At 43.5% G+C, this 17,260-nt stretch overlaps 1 protein-coding gene across 2 annotated transcripts in view; it reads left to right on the top strand.

Moving 5' to 3' along the window:
* RPTOR (regulatory associated protein of MTOR complex 1) overlaps nt 1-17,260 on the top strand; it is a 353,659-nt gene that overhangs the window by 74,055 nt on the left and 262,344 nt on the right. For both annotated transcript variants that reach the window (XM_007462338.1, XM_007462339.1), the window contains exon 2: nt 11,695-11,797. In XM_007462338.1, coding sequence (XP_007462400.1) covers nt 11,695-11,797 — 103 coding nt within the window. The remainder of the gene's footprint in view (nt 1-11,694; nt 11,798-17,260) is intronic.

Here is a 17,260-nt window from a genome sequence, read left to right as displayed (position 1 = left end):
CTGCTGAACCACTGGGACATTGGGATGAGCTTAGCAGCTGTGAGGCTGCCACCCTCCAGAGTCAGGTGCCTCAGCCATACAGCTCCCTGTGAAGCAGGGGCCTGGCATTGCTGGATTCGGAACTTGATTCTCAGGTAGGTGTATCTGACTGGAGGAGCCCAGTCCACATGCTGGCCCCTTAACTGCAAGAGAGTCTAAGACACAATTGTTCGTATTTTCTACTTTGGGAAGGTGGGACCCACAGCATAGGAAGTTATCAAGGTGATGGAAGGTGTAAAAAAGGTTATGGGGAGTCAGATGGCAGATGTCTACCATAGTTCCCCGTGGGGGCTTTTAATGGATGGCTTATTATGGAGTTTCAGCCACGCAGGACCTTTGATTTCCTCATGCTTTTCATCTCCGACACCCACTTAGCAGCACATGCTATCCCCTGTTCTCTTTGAAATAGAGGTTTCTTTCTTTCCCATTCTCCCCACACCCAGTGCAGGTCTTCTTGTTTCACTATAACAGCTTCTGGGCTAATTTCCCTTCCTCCAGCTTCTTCCTTCCCAAGTAAATGTTAGCCGTAGTCATGAGTTAGTCTTCCTGAAAAACATCTGTTTAGCCACACTTCTGCCTCGACAACTTAGTGGGGCCCACACTCCAGCTCCTGGCTGTGATGCTCTTCAAGACCTCTGTTAGCAGAATCCACACTACCCTCCACTTGGAGCTGTGAGACCTTTGAGAAACAGCTTCATAACAGATGTTGTCCCAACCAAGAGGGTGGATGGTAGCAGAAGGTAACAGCCACACGTAGCATCCTCAGACTTAATGGTGAAACGCCTGTTATCAAGGTATTCCAACCACCTCGGGTGTATTTTTTCAGCCACCTGGGAGCTCTGTGTACTTTGGTTTGCCTTGAGATTGTTTTTATGAAATCTGTACCATGGGTAAACATGTGCTGGATAATAAAGAGTGGAAGAAAAATTAGTCCTGAATGAATGACTCACTCCCATGCTGCTGCTGCTAATTTTAATTTACATTAGGAGTGGTAAAGCAGCTGTTCAGTGTTTTATCAAATAACAGAAATCTCTAAACAGCCTTGAAATCAATCCATTTATTGAATTGGAGAATCTTGTTGAAAGCAATTTTAGCAGTGGGCCTTATCTTGTGTCCTGACCTGGGAAGGAGTGGAGAAGAAATAGACTAGAGCCCTTTGACTTACTTGCTTTGCCAAGACCAGGTATATTGTTGATTATGAGGCCACATTCAGTTTGGTTAGCAGAGTTCTGTCTCCACAGGCATGCTGGGAATCACCCACATTGCATTTCCTCAGTCCCGGCCCACTTGTTGCCTTGGAAGTTAGACTAGTGTCTAAACTTCAGCTAACCGAACAAGCTACTCTCTTTATTTTCAGGATACAATAAAAATTATATATACATATATGCACACATGTAAAAAATCCTTGACTATTGTGATAAAATAATTTTTATAACCTTTCCCTCCACTTATAGAAATAACTTATGTTCACGGTAGAAAATTTGAAAATACACACACAGAAGGGCCAGGTAGAAAGAGGAAAAGAGGAATCATCCACATTTTCCACTCCCCAGAGGTCAAAACTACTTGTAACATCTTGTTTTTTAACTCTGTGTCCTCTGTGTATGTATACTTGCACATTTGGGATAATAATTATGGATCTGGTTGTGTACCTCCTCTCTTCACTCAGGTTGTGTTTGGGTATGTCCCATGCTGTTTAACATTCTTTGAAAAGATGTCTTTTCTAACAGCGTTATTGAGATATAGTGCACGTGCTACAAAGTTCACCCTCTACCAACAGAGTTGTGCAACCTGCAAATGTGCTTTAAAGGTGCTGTAATGTTCCAGCACATGACACAGAGCGTTCTTTAACCTGTGCCCTCAAGTCAGACCCTTTGGCTTCAACAAAATGGTTTACCGTATTTAGACCTTATATAGTCGAATTATTTAGAGTTAATTTGTCAGTATGCACATCTTCATATTATCCTCTGTGACAATTAAGTTTTTTTGTTTGTTTGTTTGTTTTGCGGTACGCGGGCCTCTCACTGTTGTGGCTCTCCCATTGCGGAGCACAGGCTCCGGACGTGCAGGCTCAGCGGCCATGGCTCACGGGCCCAGCCGCTCCGCGGCATGTGGGATCTTCCCGGACGGGGGCACGAGTCCGTGTCCCCTGCATCGGCAGGCGGACTCTCAACCACTGCGCCACCAGGGAAGCCCGACAATTAAGTATTTTTATTTTCACTTTTTAAGTAAGGAGGCTGAATAGTTAATTTTATCTCTGTGTGTATACACACTTAAATTTCATTTCATAAGGTGTTACAGGAAAAGGCAAGGAAGTCATTTTTGGTCCCTCACTCAGCTCATTAGTGCAAGTAGACTGGCTCCTCAGACCAGGTGGGGCATGTAGAACCCCATATCACAGATGCATAGGTTTGCAAAGGTGGCACCAAGGGAAGACCATCTGTTTCATGAAGGAATCACAAAAAGATTTAGTATAGGATTCCTCTGAGAAGGGATTTCTTTAGTTTGTTTAAAGCAGTTATGATCTCTATAGTCAACCTGTTTTTTTCCCCCACGGGATCTTTGTTACGGCATGTGGGATATTTAGTTGTGGCATGCTGGATCTTCATTGCGGCATGAGGGATCTTTAGTTGTGGCATGTGGGATCTAGGTCCCTGACTAGGGATCGAACCCGGGTCCCCTGCATTGGGAGCATGGAGTCTTAACTACTGGACCACCGGGAAGTCCCTATAATCAACCTATTTTGTATTCAGTTCTTTAATTTGGCTTTTAGAAACATAAATTTTCTAAGGGTCGTGATGTTGGAGGTACACGTACTCCACATGTCCTGAGCGCTTGGATGGGGTGGGAAGGGTGAGGGAGGGAGGGATCTGCACACATCTAAGACAGTAGCTCTGGAAGAGACTTTCTAATTTTTGATGTTGAAAAGTTACCCCTTGTGTCTTCACTTTTTATTAGGCTATTTTATAGGAGTGAGCGTAGATTTAAAAACAGGGGAATATAGACAGAATTTGGCCTCAAAAAAGAGTCCTTAAACCCAAATTAGGCCTCTGGCTCAGGGTAACAAACTGAACTCAGACATTCAAGAACCACTCCCTCATTGCCAATTCCCATTGAAATGAGCAAAGGAATAGACAACCGGGATTGCCCAGGTTCACACAGTTGCTGCTGGTGATGAGGATCTTGTTTTGTATTATTGGTCTTGGTTGCAAAAATTCCATTTGATATACTTCTTGCTAGGTTTATTGTTCACTTCTTTCTAGCAGTCTTTGGGTTGGGAGTTAGGAGGCAAACTGTTTTTTCCTTTTCTTCAACAACTCGATTCCCCCCACCACTCCTGTAGTGTATCTACTCTGTTTGCTATATGTTCTAGTTTCTGACTTTCTTTATAAATTATGCATTTGTATAGCTTCGGCTCTGCTCAAAGTTTTTGCTTGATGCTCTGAATCTTAATGAGCACTGCTGGGAATTGGGTGGCTTTGCCCTCAGACAAACAGGGGAACAGTGAATGTTGTGGCATATATGGCAAATCCTAGTCTTGCTTTCTGTTTATTTTCCATTACGCTCAGTTGTTTATGTTGGAAGGAATAGGAGTGAGTCAGACTCTCGGTTTGGGGAGCAGAAAGCAGTGATTGGCCAGTTTAAGCTACATAATTTCTTCATTCTGTATAACAGCTTGGGTGTCATTGCATGCCAGCCTGTGAATTTATACTCAGGTTTGATCCACTGTATCTTTTAAAAAATATATAGTTATCAAATAATTAAGTAGGAAGAAACCAATAAAGGAATTCCTTGTGATTTTGTTTTGAATTCTTCGGTGACAGGCATTAATGTATTTTTTTTTTTTTTTTTTTGCGGCACGCAGGCCTCTCGCTGCTGTGGCCTCTCCCGTTGAGGAGCACAGGCTCCGGACGCGCAGGCCCAGCGGCCATGGCCCACGGGCCCAGCCCCTCCACGGCATGCGGGCTCTTCCCGGACTGGGGCACAAACCCGCGTCCCCTGCATCGGCAGGCGGACTCCCAACCACTGCGCCACCTGGGAAGCCCGCATTAATGTATTTTTAATCAGCAAGGTGACAAGCAGTATACAGAGGCTTTCAAGTAGAGGCAGTGATCCGGGTCACAGGCCCTATCTGCAATTCTGAAATCCAAAAGCTCTGAATACTGGAAATGTTTTCGCAACTCATTTGGGGGCACAACTGGGTTGTGAGCTGGTATGAGGTTATTGATAGTCTTTATTCCATGGATAGTTGATATTTGTGCATTTCAGTGGAAATTTTAATGGTTTTGAATAGGATGTTACTCCAGACCCTCCTTGGTATTTTACATGGGATATGGGATATATACCATATTATCCTTTTGTAAATTGGAAAAATTGTGAATTTCACAACACATCTGGCACCAGAGGATTGTATGGGAAACTGCCCAGGCTGTTACAACAGTGTCAGGCCCCCACTGCCCGACTGTCCCCAGCCTCTCCCACCTTGTAGCCAAGGTGATGTTGAGCCCTCTAGGTTGGGTTCGGAATCGTAAGGCAGGGTGCTCCATGCCTTTAGGGATACTTCCGGTATGGCTGGAGAGACCAGTCCTGGAGTCAAAACTTTAGGATCAGAGAAATCTTGGGGCCTGAGAGATCATCTGCATCATTTTAGGGTGAGAGAATTGTTCAAGAGAGATTGGAATTAACCGACATGTCCAAGGTCATACGTTTTCAGTGATCACTTAATGTTTTAGAGCTTCTCAAAATGATACTCTTTTCAAATTCGAAATTAACCTCTAGGGATATAACTGTCATCTTCAATTATATGACATTGGAAAAGAAATGTTTTAAAATTCAAAATGGTTATTTTATGTACTATTATGCAATTTTTGGCACAGTAAATTTGATAGCCCTTATATTTTCTTAATGCTGTAACTGTATTATTAAAAACATGAATCTAGAATTTTTGGAATGAGGTTGCCATAGAAATAAAAATAAAATACCAAAAAGACACTTTAGGGTATAGCTAAGAATTTAAAGTCCACCACATTTGAAATCAAGCCAATGCCATGACAATTTGCAGGGGAGCAAAGACATATTTGATTGGCTTAAGGATATTTACTGGTATTGTCTTTTGCACAATTGTGGAATTAAATTGGTAGCTAGGTGTTAGGTCAAATACATGTTTGTAGTTCATGGGTCAATATATTCTTGAGACGTTTTCCCTTGTTTTCTTAAAAGATATAAAAAGGCAGGATGTAGGGTTAGGTGTGTATTATATACGCCAGGATGAATCAAATTAATTCCTTTAATATCTAATTTATGGAGTGTAGCTAATTTTATACTTTCTGTCTGAGGGCCATGCTTTCCTATTGCTCACCTTCAAAGCAATCACGGAGAAACTGTTGCTGTCAGTAATGTTTGATTAGTAATGAACACTACACTTGGTGGAGGCCTGGTGAGGTGAGGCGCATTAGCTGCCTTGCAGGACTAAAGAGCGATGATAGTGCTTCCATTAGTATTTCTGTCTAAGGACTTGGAGAGCCTCAGAGATCATACTTTTTATAATGTAATTAGAAATTATTTATTTTACTGAGAATTGTTATTTTAAGTTCATTAACTGCAGTTGTAGAGGTGGAGGGAATGCAATTTGTTTAGAGTGTCAGCTGAGGTAGAAGAAATAGGATTCTGATCAGAGAGCATAGGAATGCTGCGTAAATGCCCTATCTCATCCTGCACCACCTGCCTGACAACAGAGAGATTAAGAAGAAGCAGATGCTCCAGCAATGGAGCTTTGAAATCCCAGTGACCAGGGTATAGTCCTGGCGCCTCCACCCAAATTCTTTACTCTCTCCATGCCTCCCTAAGGACGGCATACAACCACCTTTTCTAGTTCATGGCCTTTTGGTGACGGCATAGCACAGTGCCAGTTAAGGAGTAAGCACTGGCATATGGAGGCCATTCTTGCTCAGAAATGATCAGAAACGACTGGGCTTGAGACCTGGCTGTAAACGCCTGGAGGTAAGAAGAAGGGGTAATGTGGGGTGTTCCTGAGCTCTCATCAGCCCGGAAGGCTGGCTCACCCTCTTTCTCCTGGGTCCACAGCAGGCAGGGGCTTGGCTGAGGAGCAGTGGGTGGGCTGGGCCTTAGTGTGGTGGGCAGGGCTTAGAGCCCTGAGTGTAGTGTCCTTCACCTGGGCTTTGTGAGAGGAACATACAGTCTGAGAGTAGGCTGTCTTTGCAGATTGAGGACAAAACACAAAACTGTGGTGGCACAGGCAGTCTAAGAGAGACCCTGATCCGTATGGAATGTTTTCTCCACGGAAGGTTTCCCTTGCACCCAGAGGGGCCGTCCCATGACTGTAAGAAAAGCAACATTTTCCTTAGGAAGCAACTTGGAAGTTGCTTCCAGGTTTAATCCACACCTCATGGAAACCTCAAAGTTCCACATTATAGAGCACAGAAAAAATGCCCTTGATTTAAAAATGGTAAAGGGCAGGTATTAGTAGTTATTCACCATGGCCATTGGAAGACCACAGAAATGTTTCCAGAAACTTCTACTTTTAAGCAGCTTATACTCAGAGTGAGTTTGCTGTAAAATAATCAATCATCTGTATGGGATTATTGATACTGATCAATTAAATATTGGAAAATGACTAATAAATAAAACTTTTGTTATTCTCTGATTACTTTTCAGCCCTTTCTCCTTAGGTCAAGGGACCATTTGTTTCTTATGACTCATAATGAGAAGATTCTGGCATGTCTCTGGGAAGATATTGTTCCTCTCTTCAGTATGTCTTCGGAGGCAGGATTGCAGTTCCTTTAAAGAGTGAAATGATTATTAATAAATGCTTTTTGTTTCTTTTTTTTTAAGAATATTTATTTATTTTTGGCTGTCGGGTCTTAGTTGTTGTATGTGGGCTCTTCGTTGCACCACGTGGGCTTCTCTCTAGTTGTGGTGCGCGGGCTCCAGGGCGTGTGGGCTCTGTAGTTAGGGCACGCGGTTTCCAGGGCGTGTGGGCTCTGTAGTTTGTGGCACGTGGGCTCTCTAGTTGAGGTGCACAAGCTCAGTAGTTGTGGCGGGCGGGCTTACTTGCCCCGCAGCATGCGGGATCTTAGTTCCCCAACCAGGGATCGAACCCACGTCCCTGCACTGGAAGGTGGATTCTTTACCACTGGACCACCAGGGAAGTCTCAATAAATCCTTTTTTTAAGTGTTGGGAGAGAAGAGACAAAAATACTTCCTCTTTTCCCCATATAACTTTAAATTCTGTTTGAACAGAGGAATATTTTCTTACTGTAATAAAGATTATATCAAATCAGTAACCATCATCATTCTCAATGATGAAATAGTTATGACAATTTTATTAAAACCAAGTGCAAAGATCACCACTATCATCATTTTGTAATTATTAGTAATATGATTTTGGAAGATCTGTGTAATGCCATAAGACCTAAAAAAGAAAAAGAGGAATGATCTGTTGGAAAGAATGAGATAGACTCATCATGTCACAGACAGTATGTTTGTATACTAACAAAACCTGGAGAGAGTCGCCTAAAAGCAGTTATGTTTAATTAAGAATTTAGTAAAGTGACTTAAACATTATTCTGATGGGGGGTTGGTGGTGGTGGGTTGAAATGGGAGATTGGGATTGACATATATACACTAATATATATAAAATAGATAACTAATAAGAACCTGCTGTGTAAAAAAAAAATTAAATATGGAAAAAAAAATAGGATGCCTGGGTTGGGGGAGTGGGGGGGAAGAATAAAGGTCACTTCCCAAGGTCCATGTGGGAGTTCTCCCGTCCCTTCTGCTCTCTGTCTCTTAGTTTTCAAAGATCTCCACTGGTAAGAGAATACAATATTCAAAATTGTTAACTGATTAGGGAGTCAGAAAATCCTCAAAGGGACCTCGCTTTGGCTGGGGAAACAAGTTTCCAAAGCAAAATAAACAATTTCAATTCCATTGGTGAATCTCTATAAAGAAAAGTCACTGTTACCCAAATTATATTCTTGCAGAAGAGCTAATGAGTGTAGATTCTGCCGCAGCTTTTATCTCCTGTTTCTGGATTAAAGAAAAGGACATCCTCTGGTGGATAAAGCCTGGGAAGGTGGGGATGAAAAAAAAAACACAAAACATTATTCTGGTATATCAGCAATTATCAGTAAGAAACTCCTATGGGCAAAATACATGTATAGTAGCATATTGCCCCCAAATAGTCATGAACAATCCAGGAATAATCTTAAAAGAAATGACCAGGACTTGGCGAAGATGTTTAACTAAACATCTAAGAAGTAATGTTTAACTAAACATAAAGAAGTAAACTAAGAAGTAATGTTTAACTAAACATTACTGAGAAAAATTAAAAGAAAATTTGAGGGACTTCCCTGGTGGTCCAGTGGTTAAGACTCCACACTCCCAATGCAGGGGGCCTGGGTTCGATCCCTGGTCAGGGAACTAGATCCCGCATGCTGCAGCTAAGAGCCCACCTGCCGCAACTGAAAATCCCACGTGCCACAGCTAAAGATCCCTTATGCCGCAACTAAAGATCCAACCCAGCGCAGCCAAATAATTAAATAAATATTAAAGAAAAAAGAAAATTTGAATAAACAGAGAAACACACTGTGTTCCTGTATGGAAAAATAGAATATCATAAGGATGTCATGTCTTGCCAAGTTTAGTTTATATGTTTAATGAAATTTTTTTGTATTTTGAATCCATTTCTATTCATTTAACATTTTAAGAATTTAATCTAAGTGTCATTCTGTTAAGAATATATAATGGTGTGCTTAAACATTCCCTTATTTGCTTAAAATTTAGGTTGCTCCCACTTATTTTTCATGATAAGAAATGCTGTGAAGAAGGGCTTCCCTCATGGCGCAGTGGTTGAGAGTCCGCCTGCCGATGCAGGGGACACGGGTTCGTGCCCCGGTCCGGGAAGATCCCACATGCCGCAGAGCGGCTGGGCCCGTGAGCCATGGCTGCTGGGCCTGCGCGTCCGGAGCCTGTGCTCCGCAACGGGAGAGGCCACAACAGTGAGAGGCCCGCGTACCGCAAAAAAAAAAGAAATGCTGTGAAGAAAATCTTTACACGTAGAAAGTTCTCTCTTATTATATTTTGTACCTCCTATAACAGATTCTCGTATGTGGAATTATTGGATCAAAGAAGACAATTTAAAATACTCAGTGTTATCAATATGCAGTTTGATTAAACAACTTTAATCAAAATCTCCATGGGATTAAGAAATTGAATAACAATTAATTTGGAAAAAATAGGTGAATATAAATGTAGCCAAGTAAAAGTTTAAAAATATTGTGAAGAAGAAAACCAGGCTCTCCCAAGCATTGTGAAATGTTGTGAAGATAAATTAGTTAAATCAGTGAAGTATGTGACCCAGAAATAGAATTTGGTCTATGTGGGAATATATGCTAGAAGAGTCACTACAAACCTGTGAGTTTGGGGAGATTATTTAACAGGGGGAATTGGCACCATTGGGTAGTTTTTTGAGAAAAAATTCAGCCTCACCTGGTACCATATACCAAAATAATATCCAGCTGGATTAAAAGGGTGAAGTGTGGGCTTCCCTGGTGGCACAGTGGTTGAGAGTCCGCCTGCCGATGCAGGGGACACGGATTTGTGCCCCGGTCCGGGAGGATCCCACGTGCCGCAGAGCGGCTGGGCCCGTGAGCCATGGCCGCTGAGCCTGCGCGTCCGGAGCCTGTGCTGCGCAACGGGAGAGGCCACAACAGTGAGAGGCCCGCGTACCGCCAAAAACTTAAGACTCTGCAGAGCCTGGGTACTGAGGGAAATGACACACAATGTGTTTCTAGCTTGCTCATAACAAGTACAATACCAGGTGAAGCTGGTCTCCCCTATTTCTTTGCTGCTCCAAAACCCCAAAAAAAAAAAAAGGGGGGGGGGTGAAGTGTGAAACAAGTGAAAACATTAGAGGAAAATCCCTATATTCACCCACTCAGCAGATGGTCACTGAGCTAGGCCTGGGCCAGGTGTCTGCTCCTGCATGTCAACTCTGACCTTTGAGGAGTTGCAGGTGCACAGAGGAGCGTGAATGGGCCTGGCTCCACCAAGAGGAAGACATGGATGCTGGGGTGGCGTTGAGCAGGTGGCTCTGCCCTGACAGGGTCTGGGAAGGCCTCCCCGAGGAGTGGAGGTCTGAACCCGAGAGATCCTGAGCTGGTGAGGCCGTGCAAGGAGCCCTGAGGGGCTGTGTTTGAAGACCCAGAGGTCATGCCGGTAGACCAAGGGTGAGACTTGATGTGAGTGAAGAGCTTGGCAGGATCTGGAGCTTATGAGGCTTGAATAGCGTGTGGAGCAGTTCACAGTGAATCTTGAAGGTTTTGGGAACTGATTGAAAACAGGGCAGTGTGCCGATGTGTTTGAAAGCCTGGACTGGGGGAGGCAGGGGAAGGGGTCCTGAGAAAATGGTGGAGCACAGGTTGGACATGGTGGTGGCTTAGAGCTGGCAGATAGTGAAGTGGACAGACTCAGAGACATTCAGGATCAGGACAAAAGAGATGGACGGGGAGTCACAGTGGGCACTGGCGCTCGGGAGCCTGGTGGAGGGAGCAGAGGCTCAGGTGGTCTTCCTAGTGGCCACCCTATTTGAAGTGATATCTTGCCCCTCCTTGCAGGGATTTTTCTTTTATTTATTTATTTATTTGGCCGTGCTGTGCAGCATACGAGATCTTAGTTCCTTGAGTAGGGGTCGAACTCGTGCCCCCTGCATTGGGAACACGGAGTCTTAACCCCTGGACCACGAGGGAAGTCCCAGGGATTTTATTTCTTTGATTTACTAATGTATCTTCATTTTGTAAAAATAGCAGTTGGCACCTGGTAGGTGCTTTGTAAATATCTGTTGAACAAGTGAACTAATGAAGGATGAGCTCCAGGTTTCTGGCTTGAGCAGCTGGATAGGTGGGGCTGACGTTTCCTAACACTGGGAAGTTGGAGTTGGAGCAGGAGCAGGTGTGGAGGAAGATGTATCAGCTCATGGGTCCAGGGCTTTGGTATGTCAAGAAACAGGAAGGAATCCAATGGCAAACACTAGACTAGGGAAATATTTACAATAAATTATGTGGATGCCATCTTTAATATATAAAGAGTACATGAAAACCAATTAGAAAAGATCACTAATGTTAGTAAATAAATGGTAGTATAAACATGAGTAGAAAATCCACAAAGGATACAAATATTTGAAAAAAATATTCAGCCTTATTAATACTAAAGAATGCAAACTAAATCAGTATGACAATTTCTCTCTCATCAAATTATTAACAATTTTAAATAATGAGAATAGTGATGAACTGGTCAGAATGTAAATTTGTGCAGAGTTTTTGCAAAGTAATTTGGCAGATTGTATCAAGTGTCTTAACATGTTTATATCTTTTGATCAAATAATTCTGTTTCTGGAAGTATATCATAAGGAAGCCTGAGAAAAGCCTCTCCTGCCATGTACTCTTCCCCATCTGCTTACTTGACTCTGAAACCCTGTCTTACTTGTGAAATACCCCTGGGGTGGCACAGGTAACAGGCGACTGAAGACCGGCTACAGAAGCAGAGGGCTCCGTATGTCTGGGAACATTTTAACAACTGGAAAACTCATCAGTGAGTTTCATATTGAATTATTTGTTTTTTCTGTTGTGTTTCTAGATGAAGACCGTCAGTGTTGCCTTAGTTTTGTGCCTGAATGTTGGCGTGGACCCTCCAGATGTGGTGAAGACTACTCCTTGTGCACGTTTGGAATGCTGGATTGGTAAGCATGGGTCCCTCTCTTACAGCCTGTTGCAGGGGTCACTGCGTGGCGTTCTGGGCTTGGCAGGGCTTGCCTCCACTGTCCTGGTCCAGTGCAGGCCTGTGATTGGTTTGTGTAAATCGGAAGATTTTATTTCATTTTGCAGTTATATAACCTTTAGGCTATTTTGGATATATTCACTTATGGTTTGCAGTGGAGAAAGTGTCTCAAGAAAAATTGATAAGATAATGACTATTGGATTATATTATTTTCTCCTTTAAATTTGTCCTGCGTCTGGCATGTAGTACAAGTTTTATTTATTTATTTATTTATTTATTGCTGTGTTGGGTCTTCGTTTCTGTGCGTGGGCTTTCTCTAGTTGCGGCGAGCGGGGGCCACTCTTCATCGTGGTGCGCGGGCCGCTCACTGTCGCGGCCTCTCTTGTTGCAGAGCACAAGCTCCAGACGCGCAGGCTCAGTAGTTGTGGCTCACGGGCCTAGGTGCTCCGTGGCATGTGGGATCTTCGCAGACCAGGGCTCGAACCCGTGTCCCCTGCATTGGCAGGCAGATTCTCAACCACTGTGCCACCAGGGAAGCCCAATACAAGTTATATATACTTAAACCTGAATGACTGATGCCTGCATGCAGGTGCCTCGGTTGCACAGTGAGGAGTCCCACCTAGCTCTTTCCAGGAGGAAGCGAGGCTGTTCTTTGTCGTCATCCTCCTCGGAGCATCTTAGCACAGTGCTGACTAGAAATGGTGAGTGTGCACAACCTTCACTTGTTTCTGGTCTTAGGGAGAATGTATTAGGCTCCCACCACTAAATAGGGCATTAGCCAAAGTTTTTTTCTGATGCCTTTTCTAAGGTAAGAAGTTCACTTCTATTTTTAGTTTGCTGAGAGTTTCTGTCAAGAATCAATGTTGCATCTTATAAAATGCTTTCTCATGTTGAGATAATCACCTGGCTTTTCTCCTTTAGTCTGTTGATGTGGTGAATTATATGGATTGAATTTTTGGTTGTTGAGCCAACCTTGAATTTCTGGCATAAACCTCACTTGTATTATCTTTTTCATATGTTCCTGGATTTGACTGCTAATATTCTGTTAAGGAATTTTGCATCTCTGTTTATGAAGGATATTGGTCTATAGTTTTCTCATCTTCTAACATATTTGTTTGGTTTTGGTACCAAAATAATGCTTGGTCTCATTAAATGAGTTGAGAAGTATTCCCATCTTTTCTTTTTTATGGAAGAGTTTGTATTGATTTGGGTATCATTTCTTCTCTAAATTTTAGTGTAATTTACCAATGAAGCCATCACAGTATGAATTTTCCTTTGTTTCCGTCACTGATTATTCAGCTTTCTCTTGTTGGTGGGATCAGGGCAACCCACCACCCCAGCTTTTTCTATTCTAAGCAAAAGCAGAAATTCCCTTTATCTACTTTAAATAGTAAAAATTACAAACTTATTATAATCTGAATTGGAAAAAAAAGTTATTTTTCCCACTTACCTGTCTCGCTACTCTTTTGAGGTGTCTTAGGATGACAGCCTTTGTTCACAGCCTCCTGCCTGAAGCATAGGCCCCTTGTTCCCCAAGCCCTGTGTCAGTAACTGTTTTCTGTGGCCAGTTTCCTTAGATGCTTTCTTGGCTCTCTGCCATCCCCTGGTGACTGTGCCGATTGAAATTGACTTCTTATTAGCCACCACTGACTGTTTCCACTTCATTTATCCCTTGTCAAAGCTGAATTTAATCAATTGTTTTCTATTTCCTCCCTCTTCTGTTAGGTTTTTTTAACTACTCTTCTGTTAGGTTTTTTTAACACAGGGCTTCTCAACCTGGATCCTGGTGTGTACTCCTAGGGATGCGTGAGCCTGCTGGGATTGTGTGGGTGGTGGTGTCTGAGTATAGCATTGCACCTTCCAGGCTGAGGGCCCTTGGTTTCTGTTAGATTCTCTAGGGGTCCTTTGCATCCTACCCTCCTGTCCCCAAACAGAAATCAAAGAACACTCCCTCACATCTCACCCAGTCTCTTTGATCAGTATTTATGGGACAATGTTAATGAAAACGCAAAGAATTCCTTACTTCCTTCTTGGTGTGAAATCCAGCAAATGAATAGATTTTTTAATATTGTGTTCTTAAAAAAATTTTGCAATTCAGGTATGCAATCTACTTTGTAATAATTTCGATGGATTTTGAATTCAAAAGGGTACATTGCCTTTTTTTTAGAGTTAATTTTATTTATTTGTTTGTTTGTTTGTTTATTTATGGCTGCATTGCGTCTTTGTTGCTGCTCGGGCTTTTTCAAATTGTGGTGAGTGGGGGCCACTCTTCGTTGTGGTGCGCGGGCTTCTCCTTGCAGTGGCTTCTCTTGTTGCGGAGCATGGACTCCAGGTGCGCAGGCTTCAGTAGTTGTGGCCCGCGGGCTCAGTGGTTGTGGCATACAGGCTTAGTTGCTCCGCGGCATGTGGGATCTTCCCGGACCAGGGATCAAACCCGTGTCCCCTGCGTTGGCAGGCGGATTCTTATCCACTGTGCCACCAGGGAAGTCCCCACATTGCCTTTTTTAAGTTGAAAAAATTTCGCTTGGCTTTTATTAAAAAGTGGGTCCTTATGTTGGTGATTTTAACAATATGGGATAAGGAAAAAAAACTCTTAGAGATTTGATTCAGCAAATTTGTAATGGTGTCTAGCAGCCTGTATTTTAATTTTTATTTTGAAAAAACATTTTCAAAAGTTGCAAGTAGAGCACTAAGCAGTGTTTTTCCTGATTCATTTGAAAGTAAGCTGCTGAAATGATGCTCCGTCACCTTGGAATCCTTTAGTGTGTGATTCCTACAAACAAGAGTTTCTCTTTCATGACAACTCGGTCTTAACAGATAGGGGATTAACATGGATGCCCTGCTACTGGGTTAGCCTCAGGCTGCATTCAAGTTTGCCAGGTGTCCCCATAAGGTCCTTTATGGCACAAGGACCCTTCTCTGTATCACCCATTGCCCTTAATTTAGTCTCATTCAGGCTGCAGCAGGCCTTAGTCTTTCCTTAATCTTCATGACCTTGACATTCAGAAGATCACCAGTGCTCTGTTTAGCAGAACAACCCTGATGTTTCCTCGGGATTAAATTTAGTTTATGCCTCTTTGGCAAGAGTGTCATGGAAGAGATCCGCCTTCCTCCGTGGTGTCCTGTCAGGTGGCACGTGACTTTGATTTATCCCATTGTTGGTTATGTAAGTCTTTTATCACTTGGTTAAGTTGGTGTGGTACCTGAACTTCAGCTGTGAAATCCGCCCCCTTCCCTTTTGTAGTTAATAAGTATTTTGAGGGAAAAGGTGCTTTGGCTGCGTTAATATTTCTTTCCTCATCAGACTTTCAGTTTATTCAATTTGAACTCATGGTTTCCTTTTTTATATTTTATATATTTTTATTCCTATTTTATATTATAATCAGTGAATTATAGTCCAATATTACCATCATTTATCTTGATACTCCACTTGTTTCCCATTTAGCTAGTGGGAACCCATTCCCACTGGCTTATATGGCCTTTTGTCTTGCTTCCATCGTCCTTAGAGTTACATCTGTACTTTCTATCTCATCTTGTCTTTCCCTGCTCCATTCCTGGGATCAGCCATTTCTCCAAGGAGCCCAGTTCCTTTTAGTGGCAAATAGAATTTGAAAACCGAGATCTGGGTTCTAGGTGTTCTTATTGGAGCTGTGTACTGTGTTGTTTCTCCCATTGCCTCTCTCATTGGATGGAGCAAGGGAATGCACACATGCACACATGTGCATAATATATGTATGTGTTTCTGTGTGGACACACATTCATATCTATATTTCAGTATTATCTATACAAATAAAAAACATGCATTACATTAGTGCCTCCTATTCCAAACCAATAGGAATTTTCCGTATTTATAACTCTTCCTCTGACAGTGAGAACCTTGGTATCCTTAATCCTTAATATATTTACTAATTTGATGAATCCTCCTCTGTGAACCAACTTCTTATCCCTGTCATCATACTCCTTTATTTTATACCCAGCTGCTTCCCCCACAGGTGTCCGTCCTCCTCATTGCCTGGGCTCCGCTACCCCATATGGGTCACCACTCCACGGACATACCTTCTTTCCTTCCCCCATACAGGCTCTGAGCCCCTGATTGGACTTGACAGCTCATTCTGGGCCGCCGCAGTTACCCTCATCCTAGAGCAGGTGCCAACCTTGCCCAGACCTGCCTCTCCCCACAATGGCTTTAGGATTGTTCAAGAAGGGATTTCAGCATTTTCAACAAGTGCTTTAGGTTTCAGGCTTGGCTAGCTCAAGGGATGATGATATATCAGTAACCAAGATGGAGAGTTGGGGGCCAGCTGGGCTGGGGAGATAATGGGATTACATTTTATGTAAGGTAAGGTGCTTCTGGAATGCTCAGAGTAGAGCCACCTTCCAGCAGACAGCTGGAAAGATCTCTCTGGTTGGAGAAAGGGATTTGGGGGACGTCACCTGCTGAGAATGTGCAGTGACTAGAGGGGAAGGAGCAGAGCCAGGCCGTGAGTGAGCGGGGAGGGGTGCCGCCTGTGACAGAGACCCCTCTGGGTGAGCAGAGGTAGGAGGAGGGCCAGGTGCCACTGGATGAGAGTTTCAGGTTGGCATTGTCACAAGCTGTGGCTGCAGTTGAGTGAGAGATGCTGGGAGCCTGGAGAGCGAAGGGGAGAGGTACAGTGAAGGCTTGGCTGGCGAGGCAAGGAGACCCAGTCTCGATGATGGGTTGGTTCTGCCATTTTCAGGATGGGAATACCTGGAGTATGTCATGGGTGGGGAAGGAGTCCCTAAAGACCCCCTGCAGGGGTTGGTGCCTTCACATAACCTAAAAAGATGTTTCTGTTTAGAAGGCAACCAATCGATGTTTTATATGTGGTCTTAGCATTTTGTGCTCTGTCAGCAGAATTCAAAAGGTTTTGCACTCGTTAAGACCCCAGCTTATTCATTCCAGCTGTTTCACTCAGTGAGTCCCTTAACCATTTGGGGCCTTAGTTTCCTCATCTGCAAAATGGAGCTGATGATGGCGCCCACCTTTTGGCTGGAGGGCGATTAACTGGAGCGTGAACTGGACTTAGCATGGGGACTGCCCTCAGCCAGGAGCAGCCCCCACGGGCCTGCACCCGCCTCCCCACCCCACCCAGCAGGCCAAGGTGCTGGGTGGGAGCTTGAGCTCTTCCTGCGTCTGTGCTACCTCTGCTCCGTTCTGTGTGCTCGCCCCAAAAGAGAGGGGAAAGAACCCTGTGCTTCTGTGCACAGGGCTGGGTAGGGATTACGAGTTGATTGCTTTATGGCTGCAGACACACATCAAACTGGTGAGACTGTGCTGGTTGAAACTGCCCTGATCTCAGGGACAAGGGGTCTGGGAGCTTGAGAAATAGACAGATTCTTACTTTCCAGTCCCTTTTTGTGTACCTGTGTGTGCACAGTCTCCATACACATTGGGGAGAATCCT

This window comes from Lipotes vexillifer, unplaced genomic scaffold, assembly GCF_000442215.2.
Source record: "Lipotes vexillifer unplaced genomic scaffold, Lipotes_vexillifer_v1.1 scaffold1691, whole genome shotgun sequence".
In the NCBI taxonomy this organism is placed as follows: Eukaryota; Metazoa; Chordata; class Mammalia; order Artiodactyla; family Lipotidae; genus Lipotes; species Lipotes vexillifer.
Note: the sequence above shows the minus strand (reverse complement) of the source record. Positions and strands in the feature narration are given on the sequence as shown.